Here is a 19,995-nt window from a genome sequence, read left to right as displayed (position 1 = left end):
AAAACAGTGGAGTCTCTAAACCTGTGTGAACTAACTTCATTTGAGGCAGCTGTCTTAACAAATAAGCAGAAGTTCTCACCTCACTTAAAATTAACAAAAAGATGAAGTAACTCTTTAAAATTTACTAACAAGTATACATAATTAAAAAAACCTTCTAATCTAGGTCATTGTTTTGTATAGTACTTGGATATGCACGAATGCATATGGTGCAGAAATCAGGGAGAGTTATGCAAATATAGCTGAGGGCAAGATCTGCTTCATTTCCCAAAACTACTGTGCCTAAAAGACCTCTTTAGTTGCACAAAAAAACTAATAATAAAGTTACCACAGTTTTTATGTTCCCTAAATCTTACCAAGACTAATCACACTGCAAGTACTGGAAATACATTACCCAAAGCACAATTAGAAAGTCGTTCATTTAGAGTGTTTTATCTCTCTTTTGGTCTTGACTTTTAATCTATCATATTTTAGTCTATCATTAAAGTCCAGTTGAGTCAATTAATACATCGCTCATACGCTATATTGATTGCACCATATAAGAAGGGTAGAATTTATACACTGTCTGCTGGTGCTGTAGTAATATTTAATTAGTCATGCAAAAGCCAAGCTTGTAATGCAGTTATCACATGGAGTAGTACGTCACAAAAAGGCAGAACAACAACAAAGGATTCAGAGCCCAAAAGTCGAAAATGCTGCTGCTCATCGCAAACAATTAAACTGTTCAAAGAGGATGTTAGTCAAGTGCTGTATGAGTGCACATGGAGATTGTGAAAAAGGTCATTAACACAATCACCTCTTTCCCACAGAAAGTATATGTGTTGAATTCAGTAACAAAGCATACACTTTTTCATAGCCAAAGCCCAAATACATTCTATTAACCAAAGAAATCCCCCTTTCCACAACTGAATGGCAATCCAAAGCGGTTGTGAGATTCAGCCATGATCTCCCAACAGACAGGAGTGGTAAAACGCATTGCACTGAGAAGGAGATGTGTGTCAGTTCCTGGCTGGGTGATAAAGGAAGGCTACTGCTGCAGCACACAAGAAACTCTGACAGGTGTCTTATACCACACCAGTCATATTTACAGCCCAAACCTCACTTACAAGTGCAGTTGTACCATATATTTCCATGCCTTACTTTCAAATAGTCCAAGTATAAATGAAGATGATAGTGGTATGTTTTCATATGGGGGTAATATGATTTTGAAATTAACATGCTGAGGTGTGAAATAATCTTCCAGCAGACAGACAAATGCTTCTGCTTGAGAAAACAGTGTCTGTGAAACAGCAGGCCCTTTGGTTGTCCTGGAAACTATATTTGTAAAGGGTTGTAACTTATATTGTCCTGGAGGCTTTTAACACTTGCATTAAAGCTTTGGTGGACAAGAACTGTCAAAGAGTATTTATTCAGAAAAAACCTAAACTTCACTTAAAGAATGTTGAGTTATTTTTTTCTTGACAATTGATAAATGATCTTTCAAGAAGCAAACAAAAAAACTCAAGAAGTTTGATATGTTAGCAAAAAGTCACAAGCAACCAACTTAGGATATTACAGCTGCTAGTCAGGGTTACACAGAGAACTTCAAACCAAACAGAAGGCAAAAAGAATTCATAAAAGGAATTTAAACAAGAGTTTAAATTTTTTCAGCATTTTACACTTACTGCTTTTCAGTAATGACCCTCAGGTTGCATCCAGAAACCTCCATCAGATTACAACATACTCTGTAATAATAGATTTAAGATCTCCTTAGGAAAAAAAACCAATATGCAGAAAGCTAAAATCAAATATTTTATTTCAAATACTTAGAGACAAAATGGTCTTTATTTTAGGGCCAGAAGAGCTTTTTATTTTCCAAGGACTGTGAAAAAACCCCAGCCCTTCAGCTATTATCAGTTTCACAAACTTACCTTGTACAAAACACCTTCCAGAAATTCCAGAACATTTCCTATTGCTTTCTGACCTTAAAAACAGTTTATAAGGGAGTCTTGATGCTTATATTTAAGCAAACCCACCACTAAAATTACTGGGTGAAATGCTTATAGCAGAATGAAGCAGAACAGTCAGAGAGATACTATCTGATTTTTCTCATTTCTGCATCAATTTATTTTCTTGAAAAATGTAAGGAATGGAAGCTGCCCCAAGATGGATCCTCTTTTTAGGGTCTTTCACAAGCAGGAGTTGAGGACAACATGCAGAAATTTATATTTATGACTTGTGCAATAAAAACTCTGAAAATATATTAAAAAGAGAGACTTTCCCCTGGTCATAGAGATACTTAGAGATGAGTTGAGGGAAAATTTTTATGAAGTCTGTGCAAGAACACTAACAAGGAAAAGAGACAGACAGAATGAGAAATTGAGAGTCCTCTTACTCATTTCCTTTGGGAGAGAAAAACTGAATGAGGAAAGAGAGAAAATAAAAAACAGGCAGGATACTTCTTCCAATAATTTTCAGGATAAATACGCTTTGTCTTTGTGTAGGTGATTGTGCACTAAAGACCATTTGCAATATTCAAATGTATTATTCAAATAGCAAAAAGCAAGCACAGTGAAATTTTCACAAATTAAATCAGAGAAAGGAAAATGGTATTTTCTTTCATAATATTTTATAAAACAAAGTCACTTATATTCCTTACATCATAAACTTTTTATCTATTTTTGATCACTTTGATTTTTGTGCTGAAGTATGCTTCAACCATGTGCTGCCAAGAATATTGACACAGGTAAAGGTCTATAATGTACATAGCAAAGTCCTTCTAACTCACAAGATTTGTGAAGCTGCTCCTGGGAATTATATCTGTTAGCGATGGACTACAGAGCAGTCTGCCTCTTCTTTTTTGTTTGTCTAACCAGTGACTCCTCAAACTTCCTCTCAAATACACCCATCTTATATCCACTTCTCATATGTTGTGGAACAAAATGAAGCCCAAATCCTCTGCAGAAAAAACAGAGTACTGCCTCCAAAATTCCTACTAATAATTCTTTAGAAATGGCAAACAGAAAATAAAATAATGAGCATTTAAGGGCAATTTGAATTTTTCAGATTTTCCATTGCTTAGTGTATGTTTCTTATCATTATCATAATTAAACTACAATATGCTCTGGCATAATGCCATTCATCTTTACCACACTCTATCTTGTACAGAATTATAATAGATAGCCATTAAAATGTACAAATTATGGATGTTTTGTTCTAAAACCAGCATAAAAATTTATTCAAAAACATATTTGTAATTTCCAAAGGAGAAAAAAATGAAATTAAGCAAATTCCATTGTTTTTGGAGAATATATATATGAATAGCTCTTCTTACTTGTGTACAATTATGTCATTGCTTTGGGTAAACAAATTAAACCTTTCATTTACATCTTATGCAGTCAATAACAAAGTCACTGAAGCAAACGCATTGAAAAAAAAAAATTAAGTAGCTCATAAACATGCTCCATTTAACTGTAACATGAAACTCCTTACTCTTTTATGAACATCCTGCCCCGAGTCATGCAGACCAGAGGAAAAGCTTCATCTCAGAGTAATTGAAAAGAAAATATGACAGTATAGCTTAGGCCAGAGGAAATGGAAATATTTTAAACTATTCCTTGAGGCATTATGATGCTTAAGATGAAGTCGTTACTTATTAAATTCTTGTCCCAGTCAACTGCAGCTGAAGTCAGGACACTTCCATTCTAATCTGATTGACCTCTGAATTTTGGAAAATCATCTCACTTCTCTTTCTCTTAGCCTTCTTTCTGTTCTTTGCTATGTCTAGCAGAGCAATACGAATTGCGCGTTACTTGTGTACTTGGACAGCAAATAGTGAGTTGAGAAGCTCATCAGAGTTAACACTTGTAGATATTACCATAATATAAATTAAATAATAATAAGATATAGTGAATTTCAGCCTAGAATTTAATATGTAAGGTTTGTCAGCAATCCCGTGTTTGCTTTGTGTTAGTGTTTTCTCAGCTGCGATTAGAAAACAGTCATTGGGAAAGAAGCACCTTATGCAAGTAGATCTTTCCTGAAACACAACTGCAAAGTAAGACTAGTTTCAGTTTATAGTACTAGTGTATTTTGTAGCACTGCATTACTAATTTTCAGCAAGCACTCTTTCATGCTTCAATGAATTTGCTGCAAGACATCTTTATCTGAACATATTCAACAATATTACTATGAAAGACCTCTTCCTGAAACACTTTGCAAGACAAATTTAAATAGATTGTAAATCTTCAGCTCCTGGTGTGACTGGATGCAACAGTACTGGAACGCATAGATTATTACAGGGTATCATCTTGCTATCAAAATTAAGGCCTTCTTTGAGGGTCTGCTTTGTAACTCAGGTATTGAGAAAGAAATATAGCCAAAGCAATAGTATAAGATAGAATCTGACTATTTTGTATGGGGACAAGTTAGTTTCTGTCCATTCTGAAAGAAACAACACAATCACATAACATTTCCAAGCTCACATGCAAAGCCTATTGATTTCCCATATCAAAATTCCATATAGTATCTTCGGTAGTCAATACCGGACATATTGCCTGCTCCAGAACTAACATATTCCATTACTCATTCACTGAGGCCAACATGCTAGTTATAAATGATCCACTTCTTTATGGACACTGATGAAATTTTTGAAGTTTTGAGGTATTTAAGAATACCTAGTAGGAATCCAAATTGTTTAAACAACTTTATTTGCTTCTAACCATTTTAAAATGTAACTTTTATTTTTTTTTTCAGTATAATTTATCAAATTGGTTCCTCTATGTCCTGGGGTGACACTATATATACATGGTTTCAGGGGGGATCCTTGAATTGCTTTTCAAGTGTTTTTGAAATGAGAAAATAGGACTTTTGGTCCTTAACAGTAATTTATGTTTTCAAATTGCTTAATTAGGTTTGGAACCTAAGCTTAGATCTGTTCCAGGATCCATCAAAGAAAGTAATTTTTTTAACACCGATACTAAATCAACCAACATTTAGCTATAACACCAGTTTAAATATTTTCCAAAAATCTGTATCTAAATTAAGGCACATATGATTAGGAATAAAGTGAAAAGTTAGGCTGCATTTACAGAAGATGTAATCAGGCTAACACTATTCCTGCTTAAGTTCATGCATCAGTAAATACAACATGGCTGTCGTTACATGAGGACCTAAACTGACAGAACAGTAAAAAAAACATTTCTGTACTTTTTTTTTTTTTTTCCACTGATTGCTCATTCCTATTCCCAGTCTTTTCACACACCGGAACAGTGTGTGATGCAGGTGTGATGACAACTTTGGAAAGCATCCATCTGAAAGCCTATCCTACTGGCTAGTTTTAATTCACATTAGCAGCTTCCCACTCCACTGAGTGCAGGGATTCAACTGCGTGCTGAAAACTGGTGAATAAGGGGGTGTACCCACATGCATGAGACTACTTTTTCTTGTGGTAATGATGATTTAAAATATTGATTCATAGTAAAATTAGGCTGTTAAAAGCTAGTTTCTGGGAACCCATAAAGAAACAGCTGGCCTTTTAATTATTGTTTAACCCAAATTGTTCATCTATGAGACTTCCTTCCTACTACACCCTAAATATCTGATATTCCTGGAGACTGGGCAAAGTCTAGACATTATCTTTCACCATTAGAGATTTCTGATTCCTATTCAGAGGACATTACTTGACACCACATGTCATCACACCTACTAATGGTTTCCAAGTTTACTATTCAGGACATAAGCAGTAGATGTGATGACATCACCAGTTACCACCAGGCTTCATGTCCTCTCCTTTTATCTCATCTGTGTGTTAGTACTTTAATGCCACTGTATCATCCACCCAGAGATGAGGTTACAGCATAGAAGGCTGTGTTGACAAAATACACCTGGCTATGTTACAGTTTCAAAACTCACAGGACTAAGCTTGACTGACACATTCCCAAAAGCTGGCCTTAGGTGAGGCAGTATAGAGTGCTACCCACCCTGAGGAAAGGTACAGGCACAAATGACCTGTAATAGGAGTGACTCCACAGTGCAGACAGTGATTGCACCAAGGTCTGTCACCATGTCTCTCCTCTTCTGAATGTAAAGAACTGTGCTGCAGTTTTCTTGAGTCAGAGGAGAAAATGTGTTACCTGAAACTCCTGTTCTGTTTGCAGACACTATAAAACTGTCACGGTTTGTACATGGAGCACCCAACACTGCAACAGTGTGCTTCAGCTGCTGAAAGCATCAACAGGCTGGTGCAAAATGCAGTTTGTTTCTTGTCTTTAGCATTATGTTTTACTGACACTGACATTTCAATGTGTCGAAGGACTAAATTAATCCTCAAAATGGATAGTGGAACCAAGACTGCTGTTTACTAATTGTTAAATGGATACCTATTAGCCACTTACATGCCAGTAATTTTGTCTTCATAAGAATTTTCTCCATCCTTTGTGTACCAGACTAGAAATTCATTCATTTATTGAGGGCAGGAGTGGCATAAGAAATGAAGCATCCTATCTGCTGGACAAAGACTGAGAAAGCTAACTAGATCCTGTTTTTCTATGGTACTCCTTTCCCACATGAAATTCTCCAAAGTTTAACCCAGAAACTGCTCAGACTGATAATACCAATCAGCATCTACAATTGTTAATATTGCAATAGCTATGTGATACAGTATTATCTCCAGGCCACCAGTAGACCTCAGACATCTACACTAATCCTAAGAACATTTTCAACTGGAGATATTGTAACCAACTCTGAAAACAACTGAGATATTTTCAGATGTTACAGAGCAAAATATTTCTATTGAGGATTAGTAATCCAACCCCTAATGGCTTTCCCTTCTTCTCCTTCTTCTTCTTCTTCCATACAGCCTGCCTTGTGCCAGCTTTTGAACTACTATACCCTCTTGTTTCCAGATAGCTTAAGCATTCCTTGAAGAAAAAAACCCACAGCCTCTAAATACTCTGCATTTATTGCCATGTTACACAGAATTATCTCTACTGTACCCAGCATCTCCTTACATGTTGCACTGCTGGCATTTGCTGAGAAGTCAAAGCCTGTGGGTTTCCTTGGGACTGATTTAGGGTCAATGTGGCTTTACTACTGCAAGAATAATGATATTTACCCAACACGTTAAGAATCAAATATGGCAGCAGACTCTGTAATGCTGTGGAAGGATTGCCTCACTTTCTGTTTTTGTACATGTTAATTGTAGGTGCAGAGGCCCTGTGAACTTCCATTACAATTCCACAGAAGATATACCTATTATCGCATAAGCAATCTTAGCAAAACAACATTCATGTTTGCCCACAGACCAAGGAAACAACTTTTAAGTTTGCCAGGTTTGCTGAGTTACCAACAGTGATGGCATATAATAACCACATTCTCATATAACTCATATAATGGGTTATTCTCAAATAACTTACATTCTCATATCAGAAACTGGACTAGTGGCATCACTCTTTCTTACACATTTTGAGAGATCATCAAAATATCTTTAGATACTAAAGAAACTTGAACTTTACAATCTAAATCTGAAATATGGCTCTCAAGAAGAAAAGACTTTTCCCTCATACACCTCCACTCTTGAAGCCCTTAGTTGCAATAAGGAAGAAAAACTCTCTTTTCCAAGGTTTGTACTATTGAATAGAGACTTCTCCTTTTAGGATTGTGCACAGTAAGATCACTATAACTTAGTAGTATATCAGCATTAGAAATGCAATTTTTTTTTAATTACAACTTCAGAAAAAGGTTTTCAGCTGTACAAAGTAGCTGTAAATATTTCATTTTTCAGTTTTTTTTTTTATTATGAGTGGAATGGCAGCAAGTATCACACACAAGAGAAAAGGAGCTGAGATAGCTGATATATCCCTGTGAAGAGAATTTCTTTGAGAATGTTGGGTAATGGTTTATTTATATGTTAAATCCTTACATTTAAAGGGGACCAGAAAGTCTTAGTAAACTTTAAAGACATCTTCAAGGACATGTAAGACATTTTGTAGGAAGGACAATTTCTCCCTACTTTAGGTATTACATCTTCATCCCAAGAGAATGAAGAATCTTTATGATCAGTAGCTAAGTTCAGTTTTTTAGTATACAATTGTGCTCAAGAAATGGGACTTCTGCAAATGATGGCAAAGAGATTTGGAACAAAGGTGCATGACTGCAGACTCAGTAATAGACAGGGGAGACTAGGTGTTAGGGCTGAATACTGTGTACCCTTAGGGGAATTAGGAAAGATCATCCTCCTTCCTGCATTAATCTGCCTCCCAGAAGAATGTTCTCTGTTTCACATCAGGTTGATGCTTCTTTGTGGGGGAAATTCAGTAGAGACTACTGCACCAAGAACTGCAGTAATCAGCAAAAACCTGACAGGGACTGGTTGCAAAAAAGCTTCAGCAGGAAAAGAAAAAAAGCAAGCAAGCAAAAAAAATTTAAATTATTACATCCTCTGATGATACACTAGAACAGCTACAAAAACAGCTACAAATATCAGTTAAGGACAGAGGATAATTAATATCTTTACAAGTGGGCATTGCCCTTTTCAGTACTTCTGTTCAATACAAACTGTTAATTTTTTCAGAACATTCTTCTAAGACTCAAGAGTAAGAAAAGTACATTTTTCATTGTCAACGGGCAAGCTAAGAAAATCCAGAAAATTATGCCCACTCTTTCCTCTTAAACATCACTATCCTTTTCAGTGATGGATACTCCAGAAACTATTATAAGAATATGCAGTCTCAGGTAGAAAATCACACTGCTCTCCCACAAAGCCATTTCAGCCATTGTGTTAACATTAATCAGTATTGTGAAGTGCAGTTTGGAATAGGAAACCCTCTTCAGGCTTTGGTCTCTTCAAAGGCAAAAACCAGAATAATGTTTGTAATAGTCCAAGCAAGAAGAAATGGACTATTGATAAAGCAGTTTATTTTGACTAACAGATGAGGCAAATTAACTCAGTTGCAATCTCCTCAATCTACTGCTGCCTAAAATAGGGAGAGCTGCATGGAGAAGACCAAATAAGCTGCTGTAATCTTTCCATCTGGGGGAACTCAAGCAGCTATCATTCACCACTGTCATTTACATAACTGGTAGAGTAAAGAGCTCTACCATGCTGAACATGTTTCTCTGTTTTGAAAAGCATCATTATTCCTTATATTTCAAAGCATATAGGAATGACAGGAATGACAGAACATTCACCATAGCTAATCCAACTATGAACTGAAAATAGGGTTCAACTCCCAGAGCCCCTGCAGTAACAGCTGATTTACACTAAACCAGCATGGATCAGCAGAGAGATCAGCTCAACAGCTTGCAGGGTGCAGTACCGGGAATCACACAGGACATTAATGATGGGTAATCCTCACTTTCCAGAGCATAGCACCAGAGCATAGCTCTGAGATCCATAATAGCAGGTGAGAGTAGCACTCAAATCTTTGACAGCCGTAACAGCAATGACCAGGAGTCTGCAGACCAGATTCCAGAGACAATCTGTAACAGTGGAAATTTAATCCTGGTAGAGCTTCTGTCTCTGACGTGCTTGTTTGGTCAGAACTTTACACTGCCATTACTACTTCCCTGTCATTTCACAAACAAGCAGATATTGACGTTCTATATAGTTCCCATTAAATAATGTACCTGTTTAGTTAAAACACCCTGGGAAGAAATTATTACCAGCAAGGAGAATTTTTGACACATCAGGTGAATCTCCCTGAAATCCAGTGAGATGCTTTTTGGCATTTACAAGTGAAATGAGGTTCAGTCCAACATCCTCCACCTTTGAATGAACAGTGATCAATTTACCTCAAAATTCATTTTGCTACATTGTATAAGAGAAAGAAAAGAAAGAAAGAAAGAAAGAAAGAAAGAAAGAAAAAGTCTTTAGAAGGCATAGGCCTGTTTTCTACTTCTTGTGAACAAATTTCCTAAGTCCTGCTTGAGTAAAATATTCTTTTTCAGCCTGACGATACTCAAATTAAGGATATATTCTATGTATATCTCTTTTTAAAACTGTGTTTATTAGTGTTATTTGATTTTCTAATTTTGTGTGGGTGGATAATTACTTTCATTGTCTAAGAGGTAATCATAAGCAGATTTATGGCAATTCAAAAACATTTCTACATTGTAGTATTTGAATGAGTAACTTATGAAAAAAACACACAACAGCCAGGGTAAGCACTCCTTAATTTCATGTGCTAACCACATTAACCACATGTGCTAATTATGTTTACTTCTATGAAGTTGTACTAGAGTATGCACAAACATTTGAACTCAATTATTAACATCTTGCTCCAAAACAAATATATGAAAGGTGATGTTAAAAGTAAAATATTTCTCTATAACATATTTCATACTAGCCACACATTTCTTGCAACACACATCTCCGGATAAAAAAAGGATTTCTGTAGTTCCTGAACCATAGCTAAAGAAGTAACCATCTTTCTTGTGGATTTTTTGCACTTTATTGCTCACCTTAGACCCACACACTAGATCCACATTTCTGGGATTTTTTAACTATTTCAAATACTGATGGAGAAAACAGCTTTTCTGTAGATATAAAGTGCTCGGTGATTTTATTTCAGAAATCAGCTCGTGGTAAATTCATGCAGAGTATAAACAGCTGGACAAAGCAGTGACTATGTTGCTTCCTCATATTTCTTTAGGTATGTATCTTAAAAATTTGAAACAAAGCAAATTTATTCTATGAAAAGTTTCTCCAGAGGAAGAAAGTGAGAAAGAAAATCACGTATTTTGGAAATTTAAAAAAAAAAAAAAATTCCATTCTACTCATTGATAGTCCCTCATACCCATCCATCATAGTCTGCCAAAGACAAAGCTCAGCTCATTCAGAAACTTGAATCAGTCTCTTCTGCTTACACTCCTTCCTCATCTTCCCAAGAGCAAGGGTCTTACAGGAGTTAATACTGCCTGAGTTCTTCCTGTCATAAAACACAAACATTTCAAGTCCTAGATGAAATTTTCTTATAACATTATGAATTAATCAGAATATGAAGTCTACATGAAGCATGCCTGTTCCACTTTCATAATAGACTTTCTAACAATTATTCTCTTGACACCACTGAGAGCTTACAAGAAACAAGAAACAATGCTTTTCTGGCTCATCTCTGGTGTTCCATACTCGCCACCTGCATTTAGTTATGTTTGTACCACTTTATGGTAACGCAGAAAAGAGATGTAAAGCCAGGAATATATGGCATTTTGCGTCTAAGAAAGTTAATGACAATAAGTAACCATGATAGACAGAAAACATTATTTTATGCTAGCTAATGTTTTCTGGAATGGTAAGAGAAGGAATGCACTGCATCTAAACTGCCAGAATGATATAAGATGCTAGAAAGAACATTTCTGTTCTAATTCATAAGGCCCATGTACAGACAAGCACACATTCAGGGCTGTGCTCAAAGCAGATGAAAAGAAATTGAAATCTGCACTACCTAGTTGTTATATTATACTGGTTCTGTCTAGCAAAGGATTATACTATGCTAATGACTGGGGAAAACAAAATGGGAAAAATGCTTAGAAGCCTGAATGGCAGAACATATCAAGATGAACTACTCCCTACAATTAACATTTTCTCACACGAGTTTAGCTCTGAATATATCCAAAATTACATGTTCAGGAAAAAAGAAATTAAGGAAGAAAGGAGGAGAAATCCTTGATAACTTATCCCATAGAACCACCAAAAATCTTTAACCCCAAATGAGCTCAGAACTCCACAAACACTGAACACTTTGTGAAAACTACTTTTGCACACAGTAAGCATGTAAATTAAATACAATCCACAATTACTAATATTACATGCAACAATTTGCTATAAACTAGGGTCTAGGCAACAACATTTTATCATTTTGAAATGAAAACACCCTTGGGCTCATTTTAATAACATTAAAATGATAGAGGTAGCAATAGATGTGGAGACAGTCTAAACCACACATGTTAAAAAGGAATGCAACCATATAGACCTATAATACTGTATTGCCATTGCTCTTACTGTACCGTCACTGCTACATAAAAAGCTGTAAGTTATACACTAACTTTGCAAGGCCTTCAGAATGAGACGTCAGACTTTTTCTGGGCTAAAAGTTTAGCTTCTTAAGCTGAATTTGTTTTTAACTTCTGTGCACATTGTTTTACGTGGTTTAAACATTTTTCCCTAATTGACCAGATGTTACCATGATGTTTTATGAAAAATCCTTTGTCAGGATTTTTCTCCTGAGAAGCTGAGAAGCCTCAGAGGAAATGTAAACAATAACTATCTGATGGCTGTGTAATGTGGTCTGGAGGTTGTTTACCAACAGGTGCTTCTTTGATTGATCCATATAGATTGTTTCTACTTCATGACCAATGATGGTCTAGCTGTGTTGGAGTTTCTGAGCAGTCACAGGTTTTTGTTATTCATTCCATTCCTTCCTTAATATCAAATCAGCTTTCTGAAACATGGAGTCAAAATTCTCATCTCTTCCCTCGTCCTGGGACCCTCAAAAACAACCACAATCAGACCTCTCTAGCTCATTTATGTTACTTTTGCTTATCTTTGTATGTTAGCACAACAGTTTTATGACTAAAACATAACTCTGTACTATGCAGAAATGTAGGCCTATGGAAATACCGTACAGACCTTAAAAAGGGGAGACACAGGAGGTGTTGTAGAGTACAAGCATGAGATTACAAAAGGCGCAGGATAGACTTAGTATTGAAGATAATGCCTATAGCTATAAAAAAGACTCCTTCATGGTCAAAGAAATGTGAACATGGAAATAACCAGATCTCCAGATTAGCTGAAACAAAGGGAACAAAGAACAAGTATTTAACACACATAAAAGAAAACTATTTTAAAAATTTGAATGAGGCATGGAGCTGTAGAAAAACAAAGGAAGAGAAAATATATCAACATTAGCATGAACATCCCCTTCCTTCCTCTGAAAGACTCCAATGTTGCCAATGTAGGCAACACTTCCAGCAGAATGAAAGACACCACCCTTAGAACTTGGGAGAAGCAGGAGAAGGGAGAGCCTAACATCAAAGAAGGTGGGTAGTAACTGAGTGTATAACAGCATTAGCTTGTTTTTTAGTTATTATTTTTGAATGCTTTTTTGAATAGAAGCCCTCTTTTTCTTCAGTAATGATGGGATCTTGCCTATTAGTAACAACTAAACTTCTCAGATAAACTGTTATTGACTATGTCTCCAAGTCACATGATTCTCAACAGTTTCTCAAAGGCTTCTTGTTTCTCAAACATGCAAAACCATCAGCATGCTGTTAATTTTTGGAAACCCACAATGCAATCTGCAGACTCAGGAAGCTAAGAGCATACTAATCTCTATGTGGAAAAAGATCCTGAACTCTACATTCCATAGAAAATCCTACACTTCAGCATGTAGATAAAATGACTGTGGTCAAGACCTGGCAAAGCCTATGCCACAAATTAAGATACCACTTAGATTAGAAAGGAATAAAAACCCCGAAACCCCCCAAACTTTTAACAATCTTTCAATATGGACTAATTATGAAATGAAAATTAGAGTTACACACAGATACTGAGAAACTCTAAAAACAGTGTTCCCCATCTTTGGAAAGAGAGAGAAATAGTGAATTCAGACAGATTATTAGTGGATAGATATGTCTGCATATTAGAGAATATTACAGAGAATAGAATTCTAGATATATTCTTGACACTAGTACTTGAAAAGCATTACAAAGAATGAACTAGTGGAGTCCCTCACCAGTATCTTACACGCATGAAGGAGAAAAACAGAATTTTGCACTGAATAATGACAATGGAGCTGAGCTTTGATTTACAAGCCCTTTTATTAGGCTACTAGACTCTGCTTTCTATGTGAGAGACAAAGGTGTGGGGATTAACAGTTCTGTCAGTGACGTGTTCATTAATTTTCTTTTAAACACTAGCACAAATAAAATTAACTTTGGCATAACAATTCCTTGTGATATTCTATAATACTATCACACTAACCTGCAAAAAGTTAAAATTATAAAATAAACTTTTAAGTAGTAAATCAACTATTTAAAATCAATTACACCAATTTTCCCCATTGTCATTTACACAGTCTATCTAATCCCAACTAAGATTTTTGGTACTTGCTGAATCAACAAAAGTGCTATCATACATATAAATAAGTATATGCATAAAATCAGTTTTAAATGCAGGCAAAAAAATAAAAACTAAAAAATTAAAAATGTTTTAAAAATAAAAAAAAAACCCCACAAACCCAAATAAACTAACTAAAACCTCCATTTGTTTCACCATACTTCTGAAAAAAATGTGCTAGTTTATAAGAGTACTATTCTTTCCTCTGCTCTTTGTTACTCATGCTGTAATTCTGATTTTTCTTCTGAAAGATTTGCTCTTTCACAAAGACTTCTGTGATGTGTTAAGATACTTTGATGGTGTATGATTTGGTTTTTAATTTTCTGGAAATAAGAATATATATATATTTTTTAAAGGGAACTAAAATATTTACAGGGCCAAAAAAAGTTATTTAATGGTAAGACATGAAATGGTGCATATGCCACCACTGAGTAATTTCTATGAGCAGCCTTTGCCTTCCTTATGCCATCTGGTCCTCATGTCTCTAGCACCCACTCACTGCATTACAATAAAAATTATGTTAAGATCCTTTGGGCAGGATTCTGTATTTCTGTAAGGGCTCTGTATCACCTACCATATATCTGGAATCTGTAGAGGGGTAAAAAAAGAAGAAAGAAAAAAGGAGAAAAAAGTCCAAGTTTTTAAAACTTCATTTGTAGGTTCAGCCATCTGTGGATACATTGTCACCTTATATGGCAGGAGCATTTGTTCCATGATTCCAAAGGAAAGAGTCCAACTAACGGGATCAACATGCTATTGGTTATATACGCACTTATGTCCTTATCACAGTGTCAGATAAGACATGCGATATCAGTTGTGAAGTCAGCATGTCTCTGACATGATCCCAAATGGGATCAAGGTTGCTCCCAAGTACTTCGCATATTTTTTTAGATTGCACTTATTTATATATATAGTCTATAGCTATATTTCTATTTAGAAATGAGCAGGACGTATTAGTAGATTGGAACCTTTCATTTAATGAACAAAACACTTACTGAGTGGAAAGATGAAGCTCAAGATCTGTCGCATTACTCCCTGACTCTCATTACCCCTCTGTACTTGCTTTCCTGCTCTCCTTTTGCCTTTATACATACCTATGCCCCACCTCTGACATGGCATGGCATGGCATGGCATGATCTCCACAGACAGCACTGTGCTGCCAGAAAATGCAAGTGATATTGCAAATTAAAAATGCAAATTAAATGTGCTTTACTCAATAGAAGTCATGACAAACTTCTGCCAAAATGACTATTGGTTTCAGTATGTAGATAATTTGTACATTTAAAAGAATGCAAGTCTTAAGCATGCCATGGGGCACACTCAGGTTCTGATCTGTCACTATTGAAGTTAGTGAGACTTTTGGCATTCAAAGATTTGCAAATGGAGATTCCTCAGACTTCATGAAATAGAAGATGTACATCTAAAAGCTCACTTTGGAAAAAATCCCTTAAACTTAGGTATGCCTGTTTTTTAATGGGTTCAAGTTGAAACAATATGAACTCATTGGTCGTGCTCACCAATTTCCAGTTTAACATCAATGGAAGTTACTAGATCTGCAATCTCCTAAAACTCAGGCTAAACAAAAATAAAATTTATTCCCAAGTTGGTTCCCTGCCCAAATCACAAAAAAATCAAAGAGGTCTTTAACAATACCAATCTCAGTGATCGGTGTCAGTGCTTCTGCATTTTTATATACTTTGGATATCTGTTTAAAAATTTAAATTCACCTACTTGCTTGAGGCTAGGGAGCAAGGGGTTGGGAGAAAGAACAGAGCCTTTCATGCTATTGCAGCTCTGCATAGAGCAGTCCCGCTTCTTTGACATGTCAGCTGCATGTCTACAAGCATGGGGGCCATCATGATAATATCTGGTGTCTGGGAAGCAAAGGAAAGTCCACTCTACACCTTACAAAAAAAGGTTCAGCTACTCTCAGGCCAATCAAATAAAATTCAGATGATGCAGCCTTTATCTTTAAACTTCCAACCATTGCAAATTTGCTCTTCCAAAGAGCAACAAACTTCTCCATCCCTTCCATAGATGGAGATGGTCTTCAAATCAGAGGACTGATTCCTTGCCAATATGCCACAAATCAGTGTGCATTTTTGTGTGTCACAAGTTCACATTGCCTGACTCTGATCTGGTTTCTGGTTTCTGATTCCTGTTATCAGTAAAGCATACTGCTTTGGGGACTACATAAAAACCACTGAAATTACTCTGGTTGGGGGAGATGGTGATGAAGAAGAAACACAGATATGTTACATCAGATATTAGTCAACTATTTCTGTGCATTTTCAAGCCAGTTTCTTGCCTGATGAATAACTGAGTTAAACTAGTGTGAAGGGATAGAGCCAGAAGATTTTTGCTCTTCAAATGTTTTACATTCACAACCTTGGTTAGATAATTTAGTGAGCAGACGTTATTGTCATCTTTATGTTACTCATCTAGAAGAGCAGATGCCACACTGAGCTGCAGCTTGGCATCAAGGAAAGTCTGCCTGCATGTCAGGGTAGCCAGGATAGCCTGGACTCCCATAAGGACTAACTGGTACTCCAGTAAAAAGAGCTATCTTCAGCCCTATTCAAAAAGAATATTCTAGTGTTTTTAACATCCTTCCAGATGCTTTTTAGGAAGGCTCCTCTCAGCACTCCTGCATTTTATCAGCTCTCCCTCTCATGGAAACTCTAAATCGCATATTTAAAAATAGACCATCAGATTATCTGGGTAAATCATAAAGCTCAGCTTATCTCTCTCTTCCCCTTCAAAATATACAATTTATTTTGTCCACCAGTTCAGCCGTGTGAAGCCATCAATAATCCTGTTTGTCTCAGCAACCCCACTCAGTGATTGTCCCTGTGTATCTCTATTCTGTGCATGCATGTCATGCTGGGGCGTGTGTGTCTGTGTGAGCACTGAAGGAGGATCCAGAAATTTACAGTTCTGGGAACAAAGGTGTACAATCCTGCTGCATTTATGCCCATGTCAACTATGTATCTCCTAGCATCACAATGTTTATGGAGAATAATACCAGCATTTTGCAGAAATAATGTACTAAGTACTTCAATTATGCATTAAATTGTTCTTTAACACCAATCTGGATGACAGAAGCCATGCGCTTCTCCTGAGGGCAGGCATAATCAATGCCTACAAAGGACACAAAAATTTTTCAATTCCTCTCTCCCAGTGGTTCACACGCATCAGACAATAGTCTTCAGTGGCAAACCCCGACTGCCACCCCACACGTTTCCTATACGCTCATCTCCTCATCCTCCTCCCCCTGCCAGTGCGGCCCATCAGGCTGCGAGAGCTGGAGAAAGCCCTGCAGGGATATAAATAGCTCCTCGGGGGAGGAGGGGAGAGTGCAGCAGCACGTTTCTAAAGATGCTTGCTGCAGAGGGAGGTTTTGCTGGATTAATTCAGGGGGGAAAGGGAATCGCTAGGAAGTTCATTGCCACAGCAGGTAATGTCTGAGGAAAGAGGGCAGCAGCTGCCCTGGGAAACCGAAGGGGGAATGCTCCGCTTTCTGGGAGGGCAACGAGGCGGGGTTCCCATTTTGAGTGTCCCACCTATTTCAAATCGTTTCCTAAGAGCCTCCCCGCAGATGGGCTGTACATAGGCACGATCGGCCACGGCTGAGACAGCGAGGATACGAACCAACTCGGTGGAGGTGTTATTACCACACGCAGCATATTGTCTGTGCCAAGTTGTACAGAGCCAGGTGATGTTGCTGGTGCGCGCTGTATTGCACTGATATCATGCGGTGCTCTGAACTTGCCCCATGAGCGGGGCACGGTAGCGCTGGCTTCCCTGCCCTGTCCCCGGTTTTCCTTGGAGAGAAAAAGCCGAGAGTTTCCGTCTCCCCAGAGCTGCCCTATCCGCGCCCCTCCCCCCCGCCTCCCGGAAACTTTCGGGAACTACAGACACAGGCGCCTGAGGCACAGGTGCGCGCTCTCCCCTTCCCCCCCGGAGTCAGCCGGGGCACTCCTCGGCCGCCGCCTGCGCTGGCTGCGCGGGGCCGCTTCGCGCCTCTCCGCTCTCCCTCCCCCCGGCGGGCCGGCACCGCGCGGCTCTGCCGTGCTGCAGCGCTCGGCCCGGCCTGGCCCGGCCTCTCACCGTCCTCCAGAGCCTCTGCCGCTTGGCACTGACGGAGGTGGCGGTGACGATGAGGTGGGAGACAGACACCACCAGCCCGAAGACGATGGCCAGCAGCGTCCGGACGGGAAGCAGCGAATAGGAGACGAAGGTTACCAGCATGAGCTGCCACATGCCCTGCTCGGGGGCGCTGGGCGCCTCCATGCCGTAGGCGCCGAGAGAAAAGGGGCAGCAGAGGAAGGAGAAGGTGAAGCTGAAGAGCAAGGTGAGCTTGACGATCTGCTGCAGCTGGGTGACCTGCAGGTACTTGACATTGGTGACGATGAAAAGGGAGAGGAAGATGATGCAGTGCACCGGGTGCGAACCTTTGGAGATGGTCAGTCTGGGGCTGGAGAGCAGCTCCACCAGGGCTAGGCTGGCGGTGAGCACGATGAGGACGGCCAGCGCCTTGAGGGTGGACGTCTGCTCCAGCTTCAGGTTGTAGCTCTGGAAGAGAGCCTCCAGCTCCTTGCAGTCAAACTCGTCCTCGCAGGCGATGGCATCCAGCAGCAGCAAGGGAGGGGGGTCCCCTAACCCGGCTCCCGCTCCCGACGCCGCGGCAGCCGGCGGGGAGCAGCAGCAGTGGCAGCATTTCTTCCTCTTGGTCTTGACTTTCCGAAACGGTATTTCCTCCATGTCAGTGCCATTCATAAACCCGGGGAAGAAATGCTCCTCCAGGTGTCCCCCGCTGCCGCTTTGCCGCCTCGCTGTTCATAAAAGAGAGGGGGGCTGCGCGCAAGAGCCACAGCCGCTCGCCCGCCGGTAGCCCCCTCCCCTCCGCGGGCGCGGGTCCCGGGCGCTCCCGCCGGCCGCCGTCCGCAACCCGCGCCGGCAGCCGCCCCCTCCGCTGGCACCCAGGAGCCGGGGGTTGCTGGGACGGCGGGAGGAGAGTCTCAATCGCGTTAATGTGCCAACCTTCCTGCCTGCAGTCTCGCTTTCCCCTCCACCCTCCTACTCCTCCTCCTCCCCTGGTGCTCCAGGGATGCTAATCTCCTAGTGACACCAAAACACCATCCAAAGGTTTGGAATCAAACAGAGGGAGGGGTGGGGGCAAAGAGTGGGTGGAAGCTCAGAAAAGGGGAGACGGGGATAGTCAACAGGCGGCTTTCCCTTCAGATAACGGTGTTTTGGGGAGCGGGAGCTACAGAGGAAAGCAAACGGGCTCCCGTGAGGTGGGTAATATTAAAAAATAAAATAGAGACTAGGAGGAATAAAAACCAATCCGAGCCAGGGATGTGGAGGAAAAGTGCTGCAGAAGGGCCGGAAAGAAAGCAGCAGGCAGGGAATGGGAGGACGATCCCCTTCCCAGGTCCGAGAGCATCTCACCAGAGCTGGGGATTGAGAGGCGCCTGCGCGCCAATCGCTTGGGAAGCCAGACACGTCCCCATCGGGGCTCCGCGACTCAGGAGCGGCGGAGAGGTCCGCCGCCCCTACAAAGCGCCCGGCGTTCCTCCTGCCGGGCGCCCGGGGCTCGCCGGCCCGCCGGTGCGTCCGGCATCGTCCGATGGCTGGCAGCCCCGTGCTGCCCGCCTGCCCTGGCAGCTATGCATATATATATATATAAATAAATACATAGGTACATGTGTATGTGTGTGTATGTATGTATAAAAATTATACAAAATCTACCTATAAAAATGTAGAAGTACATGTAAATCTAAATACATTTGAAAACATGCAAATATATATATGTGTTTATATAGATGAATCCTGCTTCCTTTCAGAAATAAAGTTGTATTTGACTCATTAAATATTCTGCTGTTACTTGTTTTTTCCTA

At 39.3% G+C, this 19,995-nt stretch overlaps 1 protein-coding gene across 2 annotated transcripts in view; it reads right to left on the bottom strand.

Moving 5' to 3' along the window:
• The window catches only part of ADCY1 (adenylate cyclase 1), a 157,174-nt gene extending 137,441 nt beyond the window's left edge, over positions 1 to 19,733 (bottom strand). For both annotated transcript variants that reach the window (XR_005627784.1, XM_039712161.1), the window contains exon 1: positions 18,203 to 19,733. Coding sequence is in view for 1 of the 2 variants with exons in the window: in XM_039712161.1 (XP_039568095.1) it covers positions 18,203 to 18,871 (669 nt within the window). In the remaining variant the exon portion in view is untranslated. The remainder of the gene's footprint in view (positions 1 to 18,202) is intronic.
• Between the last annotated feature and the right edge of the window lie 262 nt (positions 19,734 to 19,995).

This window comes from Passer montanus, unplaced genomic scaffold (assembly GCF_014805655.1).
Source record: "Passer montanus isolate IOZ18808 unplaced genomic scaffold, ASM1480565v1 scaffold26, whole genome shotgun sequence".
Taxonomy (NCBI): Eukaryota; Metazoa; Chordata; class Aves; order Passeriformes; family Passeridae; genus Passer; species Passer montanus.
This window is presented reverse-complemented; position numbering and strand designations above follow the sequence as displayed.